At 42.9% G+C, this 15108-nt stretch overlaps 1 protein-coding gene across 1 annotated transcript; it reads right to left on the bottom strand.

The window, feature by feature from the left end:
• Positions 1-5905: 5905 nt before the first annotated feature.
• Positions 5906-7920, bottom strand: LOC125554419 (cytochrome P450 89A2-like). Its single transcript, XM_048717982.1, has one exon. The coding sequence runs from the start codon at positions 7881-7883 to the stop codon at positions 6420-6422; it is 1464 nt and encodes a 487-aa protein (XP_048573939.1). The 5' UTR covers positions 7884-7920; the 3' UTR covers positions 5906-6419.
• Between the last annotated feature and the right edge of the window lie 7188 nt (positions 7921-15108).

Raw genomic sequence — 15108 nt, 5'->3', positions numbered from 1 at the left:
ACGCTCTCATAATTCCCTATTGGCATTGATTTCCTATTTACTAAGCCCCTTGGGGCCCACCTTGGCGAGCTCGGCTTTCGCTTGCTCTAGCACCTTTAAACAGATCTTTATTCTCTTTCTGAAAAGTCTGTGTTAAACACAACAAAATTTTATGTTAAGCGGATATCGATCTTTAACTCGGCCACGCGTGCCCACATGAGGCTACTTGGCGTCATGCTTATCATTTACAAATATTAAAGGGGCACATCGATTCCCTGATCTGGTGTTGCCACCCGACCAGTGGCTCGGGGGCTACTTCATTTCCTATTCAATGCAGAAAATTCAAAGTGTCTAGTGTTCAGCTTGACCGAGTTATGGGCAAACGTGTCTTGAGACAACAATACGTGCCATCTGGAACTTATCTGGCTTCAAGCTAATATATTACGGTGACTTCTCAAAACCCTCTCTCAAGGGCCCATCCGCCTTTTCTAAAAAAAATCTGCCGATCACTATCTCCTCTAATATATTACACTATGTTTCTATTCCTACGTATCCTGCCGAGCTAGGAGTTGATCCTCAGGCCGATTTTGCCAATCGACCTGAGTCTCAGGGGCTACTGGGATCGGCGGTTTCATGTTTTCCTTCAAGCGCATCTCGGATTTTAGGACAACACACACCTTGAGGGCTACTAGCTATACATCTCGTCAGCAAATAAATTGCACCAATCAGAAATAAAATCCGCAAACAATCATCCAACGGCCGAGGTGGTGCACCACCTCGGAAGCAGTCCGGCATATAGCTCAGATGCTAGTGGTTGACTCCATAGAGGGCATTTCCGGCATTAAGCACGGCTGAACACCTTCAACTTTTTCAAGAGCAAGGTAATCTATGACACCTCGGATGCCGACCGGCAATGGAGTTCGGTTGCAAGAGGAGACCTCGGATGCAGATCGGCGTTGGAGCTCGGTTGCAAATAGACACATCGGATGCAGATCGGCGTTGGAGCTCGGCTGCAAAAACACACCTCGGTTGTAGTCCGACGTTGGATCTCGGACGCAAGAGGGCACCACCGCACGCGAAACACTTCAAACCTGAGGTGTGGCGTAAAAAATAACTAGGCATTGATAAAGGACGAAGACCTAAAGGGGCTCCTCAGAAGCCCGACGTGTGGGCTCTTCGAATTTAGCTCGGCAGTCCTCAAGATCGAAGATGGGAAGATTTGTTGATTCTGTTTTCAAGACCGACGACCGAAGATGAAGAATAGTTCTGAAGAATCGAGGAGCGTCCCCAACTTGAGGACCGGTTCAAGGGGCTACTGACAGTGTCCTGGACTAGGGGGTACTCACCATGTCGTCTCCCGCCCAGGTGAATCAGGCAAGGGAACCCTATGGTGGTTCACTCATGGGCCATTTCGTGTAGCCCATGACGCATACAAGAAGGATTCCACAAGATTTGACACACAAGACAATGACTCCTCTAAATCGTAGGCCTCCGGTGAATTATATAAACCGAGGCTAGGCTAGTCGATAAATGATCTCATATTCATTAGAACAATCTCGTGGTAAATACATGTATCCTGTACTACACCCATATCAATACAATCAAAAGCAGGAGCAGGACGTAGGGTATTATCTCTTCGAGAGACTCCGAATCTGGGTAAAATCCTGTGTCCATGTTACCATTGCTCCAAGATGCCTAGCTTAGGACCCCTACTACAAGATATGCCAGATATAGAACCGACACTGCTAAAGAAACAAAATTGTACTGTCTGCTGACTCATAGTTTGGATTGTCATGTCCACACAAACATCCAGTGTACCAGGCAAATTATTTTGCAATGCCATATAAGTTGGTTGGTTGAGGATATATCAGACGATCAACTTGGCTTATTGTGATTAGTTCATGATAAGGCCAATTGGTGGAGTTAAGAGCTTGCATCATGGAGTAGGTTGTATTTATCAGTATGAAAAACGAGGGTGCTCTTCTCTTGTAAAGAAAAAATTCAACCAAATATGTGGAATCATTACATCATTTGTTCATCCCACTAATTAAAAGGAATGGAAAATTTGTATGTTCGTCTTGAGGTAGCAGAAGATGATGTATCAACTAATAAATTGGCTTATTGCAATTAGTTCATAACAAGGCCAGTGGGACGAGTAAATAGCTTGCATCATGGGGTTGGTTTTTTTTTTCGTTATAGAAAATAAGGGTCTCCTTCTTTTATTAAGAAAAATTGAACAAAAATTGTGGAATCTTTCCATCATATGGTCATCCTGCAAAAAAACAAAAATGACACGGCTTTATCCTCTCTTTGAGGCAGAATACTCTTAGTTTTAATTGTTGTGCCGACTCAATAATCCAAAGTAGCCAATTGATTTTTCAATCACATGTTAGTTGGCAGGGATGATGATGTATCAACCAATAAACTTCGTTTATTCAAATGTATAATAGGTCCATGATAAGGCCAATGGGAGGACTAAAGAGCTTACGTCATGGGGTTGGTGGTATTTTTAAGGAAATCGGTAGAATCTTTCCATCATTGATCATCCCACTTAAGAAACAAAACTGCAACACTATACAGTCACCATGAAATAAAAAACTCTTAGTTTGGCTTGTTGTATCGCCTCAATTATGTAATGTATCAAGATAATTGTTTTTGCAATGACCTATTATTTGGCCGGCTGATGATTTATCGGTCAATCGACTTGTCTTTTTAGAATGTGCAATTAGTACTTGATAAGTCCAATGGGAGGAGTAAAGAACTTGAAAAATGGAGTTGGTTGTATTTATAACTATGTCCAATGAGGGTTCCATTCTTTTATTAATGTAAATCCCAATAATTTGTCTCTTCTAATGTAGATGTGTGCATATTAGTTCACGAGGAGTAAAATGGGAGGCTGATAATGTGTCGACTAATCAACTTAGCTTTATTATAATGTGTGATTAGTTTGAGGCTAATGGGGGAGTAGAGAGCTTTTGCTATGGGGTTGGTTGTATTTATCAATATAAAAAACAAGGGACACCTCTTCTTTTATTTTAAAAAATCAATGGAATCTTTCCGTCATGTGGTCACCAAACTATGGAAACTAAAACAACCAAACGACGCTCGCCTTGAGGCAGCATGATCATAGTTTGGATTGTTGTGCCCTCTCAAAAATCCAATGTATCCAGCCAATTATGTTTGCAATGACCTATTATCTAGTGGGGTGATGATGTATCAACCAATAAATTGGCTTATTTCAATGAGTTCATAATATGGCTAGTGGGACGAGTAAAGAGCTTGCGTCATGGGGTCGGTTCTATTTATTCGCTAGGAAAAATTAGGGTCTGCTTATTTTATAAAACAATTGAACGAAGAAAATGTGGAATCTTTCCATCATATGTTCATCCTTCGAAAGATACAAAAAATGGCACAACTTTATGCTCTCCTTGAGGCAGAAGACTCTTAATTTTGATTGTTGTGTCGGCTGAAGAATCCAATGTATCCGTCCAATTGATTTTGCAATCCCATATTACCTGGCAGTGCTGATGATGTAAAGACCAATCAACTTGGCTTATTGGATTGTATTCTTGATTCATGATATAGCCAGAGGGGCTACCGAGATTACATGATGGGGTTGGTTGTATATATAGCTATGACTAATGAGGGTCCCCATATTTGATTAACATTTTTTTCGGAAGTCGGTAGAATCTTTCAATCATGTGATCTTCCAACTTAAGAAACAAAACTGACAACACTATACGGTCACCTTGAGACAACAAACTCTTAGTGTGGCTTGTTGTGTCCCCTCAATAATTTAATGGATCAAGAAATTTGTTTTTGCAATAACCTATTATTTGGTCGGCTGATGATTTATCGATCAATCAACTTGTCTTATTAGAATGTGCAATTAGTACATGATATGTCCTATGGGAGGAGTAAAGAACTTGAATCCTGGAGGACATACATTGAAGGAAATATAAGGAACATTTCCATCATGTCGTCATCCCAATAATTGTCTCCTCTAATGTAATGTGTGCATATTAATTCATGAGGAGGCAAATGGCAGGCTGATGATGTATCGACTAATCAATTTGGCTTATTATAATGTGTGATTAGTTTGAGGCTAATGGGGGAGTAGAGAGCTTGTGTCATGGGGTTGGTTGTATTTATCAATATGAGAAACAAGGGACATCAAGGTGGTTGTATTTATCCAACCAGTGCGTCAGTCTATGGCTTGCCATCTCAAGGATACAACAGGATGGAGATCTGGCAGCGATGAATTTGTCTGGCCGGCTTCGGTTACTGGAGGCTATATTGCGAGTTCTGTCCATAGGATGCTGATGCAGAAACAGATTAAGTTTCCGCTGGACCGTGGTATCTGGAAGTGCTGAGCCCCACCCAACTGCAAAATTTTCATGTGGTTGGCACTCCAATACAAGATTTGGACCTCTAATAGACGAGCCATACATGGATTACAGGCACACCCAGAGGCCTGCAAGCTGTCTACAGCAGATTGAGACCACTGACCACCTCCTAATACAATGTGTGTATGCTCGATAGCTTTGGTGGAACTGCGCGAATAGGTTTAGGGTTCCACCTACGCCTAACACGACACACACGCTGGAGTATTGGTGGTTGGACACAAGGCCCAGATTCAGAAATAAGGAAAGGAAAGCAGTCGACTCTGCCATCACGCTGATCCGTTGGAGCATCTGGAAGCAATGCAACTCAATAGTGTGTGGGAATACATCCCAGTAGTGCAACGAGGATGTGCTATCTGCCAGGATCGTGGAAGACATGAAGCTTTGGATAGCAGCTGCAGCTGGAGGTCTCCTCATTCCTGGTCTACCAAGTTGCCCTGCATGTACACATTGGTCATAAAATTGCATTTTTTCAAATCTGGGTCAGCAACATGCCAAACATGTGCGCATTAGTCACTCTGTGAGGCGACCGTTAGTTTGCACACGAGTCCGAATTCTTTGTTTTTGTTTGCCAAATGTCACTTAAATCTCAGTTTCTTCTAATCAGTTTATCCCTATGTCTGAAATTATGTGCTAGGCATTTCATCAAACAAGTGTTGCATTCTGAATAAAGTTTTAAATAGCCCGCTATAGCCCAACTATAGCCATTCGAGAGGCTTCGCGCTACGGTTAGGACCTTCATAGGCTAAGGAAAAAATAGCCACTAAAAGCGCGGCTAAATTGATTTAGCCCCAATTTAGCCCCATAACTGCTAAGCTTCCAGCTCCGGGGCTCAAAAATTTTGGACCAACATTTGTCTACTCGGCCCAATTTCGGAGCCAAAATCAACCCCTATGCTAACTCTATCCCCGAAATTCCCACTTTCCTTTCCTCTCTCATGAAAATTGCAGCCAATAGGAGAGCCTGCCCTGGCGGTGGCACACAGGCTCCCACTCCCGGCCGCCGTCACTGTTGAACCAGGACACCCTCGCTCCTCTTGGTGCTGCTGAACCTGGGTGCGCACGTCCATCATGCGAGGTTGTAATATGTGGACAGAACTATTATAATTGTTTTTGTTGGTTATGTAATACATGCAAAAAATCGAGAGAGATAAATTGATGTGTCTATCAAAACGTCTATCAGCGCGTCACAACAGCATCCATGCAGTGCACCGGGAGAGATAGTTTTGGAGTTAATTCTCCACCGTGTCTTTCTTTCTTTTCTTTTATTGGCATGTGCAGCATCGGGCATCACGATTTCTGGAGTTAATTTCTCCCTTGGGAGTGCAGCTATTCGGTGCCCATGCTCATCTGCACCCGCTCGGGAAAAAAGCACAGAAGATTCAAAACAAATTCAAAAAATTCCAATGATTTGGAAATTGGAGCGAACCTCACGCATAAAATTATCTACCATGCAAAAAATTGGAATTTTTTGAATTTTTCTAGAATTTTTTTGATTTTCTCTTTAGCGCGGGTACAGATGAGTGTGAGCTCAGAAGTGGATTATCGCTCCATTGGAATTTCTTTCTTTTACATGCATATTATAGAGTTAATTCCTTTGTTCCTTGAATAAATGAGCCATACCTTTCCCTCTTAGGTAGGTTGCTTGGTGATGTTTAGGCAACTGATAGAGTTTACATCAGCACGCCGACCGTCACCGCAGACACGCCACCAGCAAGCAGCCCGACGTTCTCCTCCCACGGGCTACAACACGTTTCTCTAGTAACACCACTGCCGTGCGCCGTCCACCTCGCTGCGGTTGTCCTTCCTCAGCACCTTCCTTTAGTGGCAAGGCTTGGCGGCGGCCAAGAATATTGATAGAAAGATGGCCCCAAGCGAGACAATTTTGAATATGATATCTTGTGGAGGACACGAGAGCAACATGTTCGTCCAAAGCAATCAAGAAGTGACATAGCAAAAACTTGAAAGAAAAACACGGACTGACGGGGGATGCGGTCGCAGGCGACTGGAGGGTGGCTTCCTATGTCATCAGGTTTTACTAAGCCCTTGGGATGATGCGAGCACGGAGCGGGTGCTTCATGGTGATGATGCTGGCTAGGTCCTCGGTCATGTCGACAGTTGCTTCTGCTGGTGATGGTGGCAGCCACTCGAACTCCCTCACGAGGCTGCCCACGAAGTACTCCGCATGCATTATGGAGAGCATGTACCCCGGACACATCCTGCGGCCAGCGCCAAATGGCGCCATCTTGATCTCCCTGCTTCCGGTGATGTCCAGGTCATTGCCGTCCAAGAACCGCTCCGGCCGGAACTCCGGCGCCGCCGTCCACACGGTCTCATCGAGCCCGAAGTCGGCGACCAAGAAGTTGACCTCGGAACCCTTGGGCACCATGTACCCACCTATCTCCGCGTCCTTCTTCACGCCGTGCGGGATGATTAAGTGGGCCCCAGGGTGCAGCCGCATGCCCTCCAACACGACGGCCTTGAGGTATGGCATCCCGCACAGGTCGTCCTCATTGAGCTCAGGCTTCTCCCTCACCTCCTGGTACACCTTGGCTTGAACGTCGGGGTGGTTCACGAGCTCCGCCATGATCCACTCTATCAAGCTCATGGTGGTGTCCACGGCGGCCGTCATGAACTCGGAGCAGAGGGTGACCATCTCGGCGTCCGTGAGGGGGCGGCTGCCTTCCTCGGCGACGCGCAGCTCGAGGAGTGAGTCGGCGTAGCACGAGGGGTTCTCGCCTCCGCGAGGCGCGCGGATTAGCGGCAGGAGCACTTCGTTCCGCCTCTCGTTCAGCGCGACGTGCATCGCCCACCGCTTCCGCAGCAGCCTTTTGGTGAGCGCCGGGAAAATGGAGAAGACGGGGAAGCTGGTGATGGCATGGAAAATCTGCTGGTGCATCTCCTGCAACTCATCGAGCACCTCCTGGCCAAGCCTGGCGCCAAGGCTCATGCACACAAGCAGCTCAAAAAGACAGCGCCCCAACAATGGCCTCACCGTAATGACCTGCGATGCATCGTCGCGCAGTGACCCAATGATCGCGTCGCACGCGCGTTGCCTCGCCGGCGCGAAGAGCCTGAGGCGGGACGGGTGCAGTGCCTGCGCGTGCAGGTTGCGGCGGACAAGACGCCAGTAGGCCCCATAGGGCGAGGTGCTGATAGTGTGGGGAAAAAATAGGTGCATCATCTCGGTGGAGGGCGGGCGGTCGTCGAAGTTGCCGTTGCTCTTGATGAGGATGCTATGCGCGAGTCGGCGGTCGGCCACGAAAACGAAGGTGCGCACCAGCCAAATGGAGATGATTGGACCATGGCGCGCATGCAACCCGCGAAGTATCGGGCCAATTTGAAAGACTGACCGCCGGAGCAGCAAGAACTTGGCTACGAAGAGCAGAGTGGGCGGACCAGGTGGGAGCTTCATTGCCCCTTTCTTGCGCCCATGATGGCTGAGCATAAAGATGAGAGGGAGGGAGAGGATGAGGCAATAGAAGATGGTGATCCCCTCCATGGTATGGTATGGTCGTCTATGGTGATGAACATCTCCTGCGGAGACTATATATAAAGAGAGATGTGATGCCGGCATTGAAAGTTTACATGAAAACTAACGGGCGTGGAATCTTGCAAGACCTGCTCCATTTGGCATTAGGTATATTTCTTGTTTTTTTTTCACTTGATTCCAAGCCTACCGGCATGATAACACACGCTGGCGGGACATGGAACCATATTTTACAAAGCTTATTCGTATAGCCTTCCTTAGCTAAACTGTTTTGCTATTTAACAGTCAAGTGTTTTTCAATTCGTCATCATTCAAATATCTGTCCGTCCGTTCTCGCTCGGAGATTCACGCTGGTTTTCCTTTTTTCTTCGCGCTGGCGCCCTGTTTGATCCGGTTGGTTTTTTTTACCGGGTTCGGTTTTCTTTGTTTCAACCCGTAACCGCCCCGTCCCGGCACTGTTGGTTTTTGTCCTGTTTGAATTTTGGGGTGGGTGTCGTTCACCCTTTCATTTGGGTCATTGTGTTTCGATAAGGCCGAGGGAGAGGACTCGAGCAGCGGCGGAGAAGAGGCGATTTCATGGTGATTCCGAGCTATTCCACCGTTCCATTTTGATTTCTCCTCCCTTTTCTCTTCGCTCCCCGGCTGCCAAGGTTGGTTCCCCTTGTCTCTCGCGTTCCCCCCGTGTATTTTTGCTGGTGTTGTGGTCCTGTAGTTCCAGATCTAGGTGAGTTTCGTCGTCGTGGGTTCATGGATCGTCTGTTTGCTGTTGTTCATGGATCCGTGGTAGGTGTTGCCGTGTTGTTCTAGCCCGCCCTCCGTAGTCCGCCCAATTTCCCGCATCCATTCTGCTCGCCTGAGTTGCGTATGAGCTTGTAGTTGCGGGTTCTAGGTCATTGTGGTCGTTTTTCTCCCTTGATTTTAGGTGTGTTAGGCTTTAGATTTGTTTATTTCGTGCTGTAGATGCTGGAGGTTCGTGTACCGGTAGTTGCAGCAGATCAACTTGCGACCTGGTACTGGTACACAAGGTGATTAACCTGTTAAATTTTCTGCTAGCATGTGGTGTCTGTTCCCTTTGCTGTTTGATGCTAGTTGTAGGTGGCTGGTCATGATTTGCCCCCGGTAGCTGTGTTTTCCAGGAATTTATCTGAATTTGATGCTTCTATTACTGTGTTTTTACCCCCAGAATTGTAGTGTACCTCATAATTTCAGTGTATGTTGCATAACCGCACTGTAGTTTCCCCTACACTTACACTGTCTAGCTTTTCTGTTTGTAATGGCTGGAGGTATGCATACTGGTTGTTGCAGAGGTTGATTTCCTTGTATTTTTCTGCTACTTTCCTTTTGCGTTAGATGATAGTTGGAGATTATGCGATGTAGTTTTTGTAGTCGTAAGTGGCTGCTCATGATTTACCCTGGTAGCCGAGGTGTATCTGAATGTGTTCCAAGAATCTCTTTGAATTTGATGCTTCTATTACAGTGTTTGCACTGAAATTTCCAGTCGAATTTCAGTTTCCTTACACTGTATTTATCAGTGTATTACAGTCTAATATTAGTGTGCTTTCTTTGTTACTTGCACTGTAATATCAGTGTACTAACTATGTAATTACACTGTAGTATCAGTGTACTTACACTATAAATCCCAGTGTAATTTCAGTAAATTTACTTTGCAATCCTATTTGTTTTCAGCACTTGGTTAGTTAGTCTTGCAAGTGGATCTCTCTGTATTGTAGCTCAAATTTACATTGATCTTACCCCCCCATATTTTCAGTGTAACTACTGTGTAATCTGTTTGCAGAATCTCACTGTCCCTGATTTTACAGTGTAATACTCCCATTTTTACAGTGTAATTCTCCCATATTTGTTGTAATTACTGTGTAATATGTTCTAGTAGTACGGCTGTGTAATTTACAGTGTAATACTCCCATATTACAGTGTAATTATCATGCTTTTACAATTCTCCCATGTTTGTAATTACTGTGTAATTTACAGTTTAATACTTCCAAATACTCCCAGAATTACAATGTAACTTTCCTCCCAGAATTACAATGTAATTTATCATCCAATTACAGTGTAATTTGTCCTAGCAGTACTGTGTAATTTTCCCCCTAATTCCAGTGTAATTCCTGATTACAGTGTATATCCCGAGTCACAAATTCCAGTGTAATTTCTGATTACAGTGTATATCATGAGATACAATGATGTTTTGGTAGTTTCTTCTATTGAGAGTGCTGATTCTTTAAATGATCCTTTTGTGCCTAATGACTTTGCGGAACATGGTTCTAATGCTATGTCTTTGGTAGTTATTTCTGTCTTGTTCTCTACTTTCATTCTCTCTTTCAATTTATTAGTTTTTCTGTTTGTTGACTGAGTTATTTTTCAGGGTCTTTCTAGTGATGATGGCGGGTTTGATAAAGCTATTTTCAATTTCTATTTGAATCATGTGAGCCTTTCTGATCTAATTTCAATTTTCTGATGACTTATCTTTTTTATTCACAGGAATTACAGTGCAATTTAGCCCAGAATTAGAGTGTAGTATGCCCTAGTATTACAGTGTAATTTATCCCAGAATTTCAATGCAATCCCCGTGCTTTCTTTTTGTAATTGCAGTGTAAAATACCCTAGAATTGCAGTGTAATTTAGCCCAGATTTTAGTGTAATCCCAATGCTTCATTCTTTGTAATTACAGTGTAATTTTTCCCAGAATTATAGTGTAAACTCCATGGTTCATTTATGTAATTACAGTGTAATTTTTCCCACAATTACAGTGTAAATTTGATGCTTCATTTATGTAATTATAGTGTAAATTTTTCCTAGAATTTCGGTGTAATTTAAAAAAAATTCGAACACAGTAGTGTAATTTTCATTTTGAACCTTCGTATTTCTTGATATTTGAGCTTCATTCTTGTTCAGCGTTGCTTGAATTACAGTGGATTTCAACTCTTTTTTGTGTGATTATGTTGTGTAGTTCCTTGGTTATTAACTTATTATCATTGTAATCCACTAGTGTGATTATTCATTTCCTTCACTGTCCATGTGTACCGGCACTGTAACAAGCTTTACTTTTCATTGTTAATATTAATGCCTTCATCTGATAGGACTTGTGTTCTTTATGCTGATAGGTCTGTCTCTGTACTCATGACTTCATCTGAACTTGCATGTATCTCTGTACTTATTCTGTTCAGCTTTTGCATGAATTTACAGTGGATTTTAACTCTGAATTACAGTGTAATACCTCTTAATTGCTCCGTAGTTTCCACTATATTTGTAGTGTTATATGCCCCAGATTTACATTGTAATATCCCTCAGAATTACATTGTAAATTATCTCTGAATTGTATTCAATAATGCTAGAATACAGTGTAATATTTCCCCAGTTTGCATTGTATGTCATGTAGGTATTACACTGGAATTCATATCCTTTTTTCCATGAATGTCATGAGTTGTCTAACACTGTAATTTCCCCAGAGTTCATGTTAGCTACATTGCCCTGTATCGTAGCAAAGATTTTCATGTGTACTGCAGCAAAGCTTTTTTCATGTAATTTCCTCGTGGTTCATGTTACCTACATTGCCCTGTACCGCAGCAAATATTTTTTTCATGTGTACCTTACACTGGAATTCGTGTTGTTGTAGTGTTTTGACAGTGAAATATAACAGTTTTACCTTCAGACAGTTAGAATTTTTTCCCCTGATGATTCCAAAATTTTCACTAGATTGTATGATGTTTTTTGCTGCAGACTAGTTTATGTAGCAGGTGTATGTAGAGAAGAAGGGTGAGGAAAAACATGGAAGAGTTCAACTGAAGTGTGATCAAGAGGAGTAGTACATTTCCTGAGCTGTGGACCGTGTCTTGGATGATCTTCCTCCGTCCTACACCAATTATTCGGATCTGTTCTTCCCTTTTGCTTCTCTCCAGGTACTTGCCCCTCTGTTGTGCCTCTTTGACCTGTTTTTGTTCTTCTCTCTCTCTCTCTCCCATGACGTCTCCTGATGTTTTTCTGCTCTTTCTTCTCCTCATTTCCATGAGTTGTGATACAACTTAAAGGAGGGTCCTGGGAGACGCCAGTACTCTGATGATTTTTGTTCTTTTTCGTTGTCAGAAATAGACAGTATGAAATTCCCCCTGTTACCGCTGTTCAGCAGCAACAAGAGAAAACAACAGTTCTACAGCATTTTTGTTCTTTTTCTTTCCTGGTGTTGAAGTCCATTCAGGGTGTACATTACATTCAAGCGGGTCATTGTTTACCTGACCCGTTTTCTCAGAAATAGACAGTAGACGGTGGAGGGTTTTGGGGACATGCAGGTGTCAACTTTTTATTGGTCTGTATTTTTGATTGTTGCCGAATTGAGAAACAGTCGAATGTCAAATAGACAGTCCCTAGCTAAAACACGGGCAACTTTGTTCGTCGAATGACGCACCCAACAAATTTTGGACTCCGTCAAGTCCCTAAGAAGTTCTTTGTCAATACACACCATTTCTTATACAGTTCTAATAAACGTCGGTATTAATGTTAATACACTGGTTATTGCTTCTCGGTTGAATTGGTTGTTAAGAAGTCACCTTTGGCATTCTTCACCTGATTGAAGAGTAGTTCATGGAATAGTCTCTGAATCAGTTTTCCTTTTTTCTTTTTGGAAAGCACGAATTGATTAATAAAAATAAATGCTTTATTAATATATAATTTTAAAATAGTGAGTTCTTCTGAACATTTATAAATGCTATTTTAAAAAATGATCAAAATTGTATAGTTAGCTAATGATATATCGGTCAATCAACTTGTCTTATTAGAATGTGAAGTTAGTACATGATAAGTCGAATGGGAGGAGTAAAGAAATTGAATCATGGAGTTGGTTGTATTTATAACTATGCCCAATGAGGGTTCCATTCTTTTACTAAGATAAAGAGCAGGAAATCTATGGAATATTTCCAGCATGTCGTCATCCTAATAATTTGTCTGTCCCAATGTATATGTATGCATATTAGTTCACGAAGAGGCAAATGGGAGGCTGATGATGTATCGACTAATCAACTTTGCTTATTATAATGTGTGATTAGTTTGAGGCTAATGGGGGAGTGGAGATCTTGCATCATGGGGTTGGTTGTATTTATCAATATGAGAAACCATCATGTGGAATATTTCCATCCATGGTGATCCCCTCCATGGTATTCCTTTAAATTGAAAATCAATGGAATATTTCCATCATGTGGTCATCGACCTAAGGAAACAAAAACAACAAAATAACACTCGCCTTGAGGCAGCACACTCTTAGTTTGGATTGTTGTGCCGTCTCAAAAATCCAATGTATCCAGCCAATTATGTTTGCAAGGACATATTAGCTAGTGGGGTGATGATGTATCAACCAATAAATTGGCTTATTGCGATGAATTCATAATATGGCTAGTGGGACGAGTAAAAAGCTTGCATCATGGGGTTGGTTCTATTTATTTGCAAAATGAGGGTCTCCTTATTTTATTAATAAAAAATTGAATGAAGAAAATGTGGAATCTTTCCATCATATGTTCATCCTCCAAAAGATACAAAAAATAGCACAACTTTATGCTCCTCTCGAGGCAGAAGACTTAGTTTTGATTGTTGTGTCGGCTCAAGAATCCAATGTATTCGTCCAATTGATTTTGCAATCACATATCAGCTGGGAGTGCTGATATTATATAGTCCAATCAACTTGGTGTATGGGAATGTATTCTTGATTCATGATATGGCCAAGGGGAGGACTAAAGAGATTACATCATGGGGTTGGTTGTATCTATAACTATGACTAACGAGAGTCTGCATATGAAATTAAGTAAATTTTAAGGAAGTTGGTAGTATCTTTCAATCATGTGAATATCCAACTTAAGAAACAAAACTGACAACACTATACGGCCACCTTGAGACAACAAACTCTTAGTTTGACTTGTTGTGTCCCCTCAATAATGTTATGTATCAATTTTTTTGTTATTGTAATGACATATTATTTCGCCGGCTCATGATTTATCGGTCAATCAACTTGTCCTATTAGAATGTGCAATTAGTATATGATAAGTCCAATGGGAGTAGCAAAGAGCTTGAATCATGGGGATGGTTGTATATCAAATGAGGGTTCCATTATTTTATTAAGATAAACTGAAGGAAATCTAAGGAATTTTTCCATCATGCCATTATCCCAATAATTTTCCTTCTCTAATATATGTGTGTGCGCATATTAGTTCACGAGGTGGCAAATGGGAGGCTAATGATGCATCGACTAATTACCTTGGGTTATTATAATGTGTGATTAGATCGAGTCTAGTGGGAGGAGAAGAGAGCTTGCATCATGGGGTTGGTTGTATTTATCACTATGACAAATAAGGGACACCTTTTACTCTCTTTTTTGATAAAGGGAATATATTAATATCGCGGAGATACCAGTTACACCCAGCCTCTGCACCAACAATATGTCACGAACGACATCTAGGATGCACATAGCCTCAAAGAGAAAACGAAGAAGAAAATAGAAAAAGGCCCCGCCACAGTAATCAACTCCTCGCAACAGCAACCCAACAAACTACAGCCAAAGACAGCACCCGAAATACAAAAGGTTCTCCAAAGGCCACACCTTCAAGGAGAGAAACAATGCACAAACGCTGTCGTTGCCCGATTGAAGATCTTAGGTTTTCACCCTGAAGAGAGTATGAGCTATCAAAACAATTCCTTCAGCGGGGCCATTGACAGGCCCAACCAATGAAGGTCAGACCTTAGATTTTCACCCTGAAAGTCAAAACTCGGCACTCGAGGAGTGCCACCAAACTTAAATTCCTCCAGTGCTGCCGCCCCCACTTGCCAAGGCTGCTCCTGCAAATCATCAAACGCTAGACTCACAGTTACGAGATCCAAATTGGATCACCGGCCCCCGTGAAGCAAAATCTTCAGTGCCTCGAAGGATCCCTCCGCCAGCACTGATCCTCCGACCTCTGCCACCATGACCTTCTCCACAACAATGTACACCATGGAAATCGAGATGCCGACATGTCCCATGGTTTCGACAACTAGGGGAGCTTCGCGCCGCACCGTCATGAAGCCACGCAGGCGGATATGTGTGCGCATGACTGGATTCCAACCTATCCAGATATCCAGGAGCTTCATACGGCAATCTGAGAAGATCTCTGACAGAAGATCCGGAACACAACTGTTCGCCAGAACAAAGAGGAGCAATCGTGAACGGTGGGCGCCAACTGTCGTGGATTTGTCACGGCAGATG

Source organism: Triticum urartu, chromosome 4 (assembly GCF_003073215.2).
Source record: "Triticum urartu cultivar G1812 chromosome 4, Tu2.1, whole genome shotgun sequence".
Classification (NCBI taxonomy): domain Eukaryota; kingdom Viridiplantae; phylum Streptophyta; class Magnoliopsida; order Poales; family Poaceae; genus Triticum; species Triticum urartu.
Note: the sequence above shows the minus strand (reverse complement) of the source record. Positions and strands in the feature narration are given on the sequence as shown.

Coding starts and splice junctions, on each gene's coding strand:
- LOC125554419 (XM_048717982.1), bottom strand. CDS start 7,883: ATGGAGGGGATCACCATCTTCTATTGCCTCATCCTCTCCCTCCCTCTC.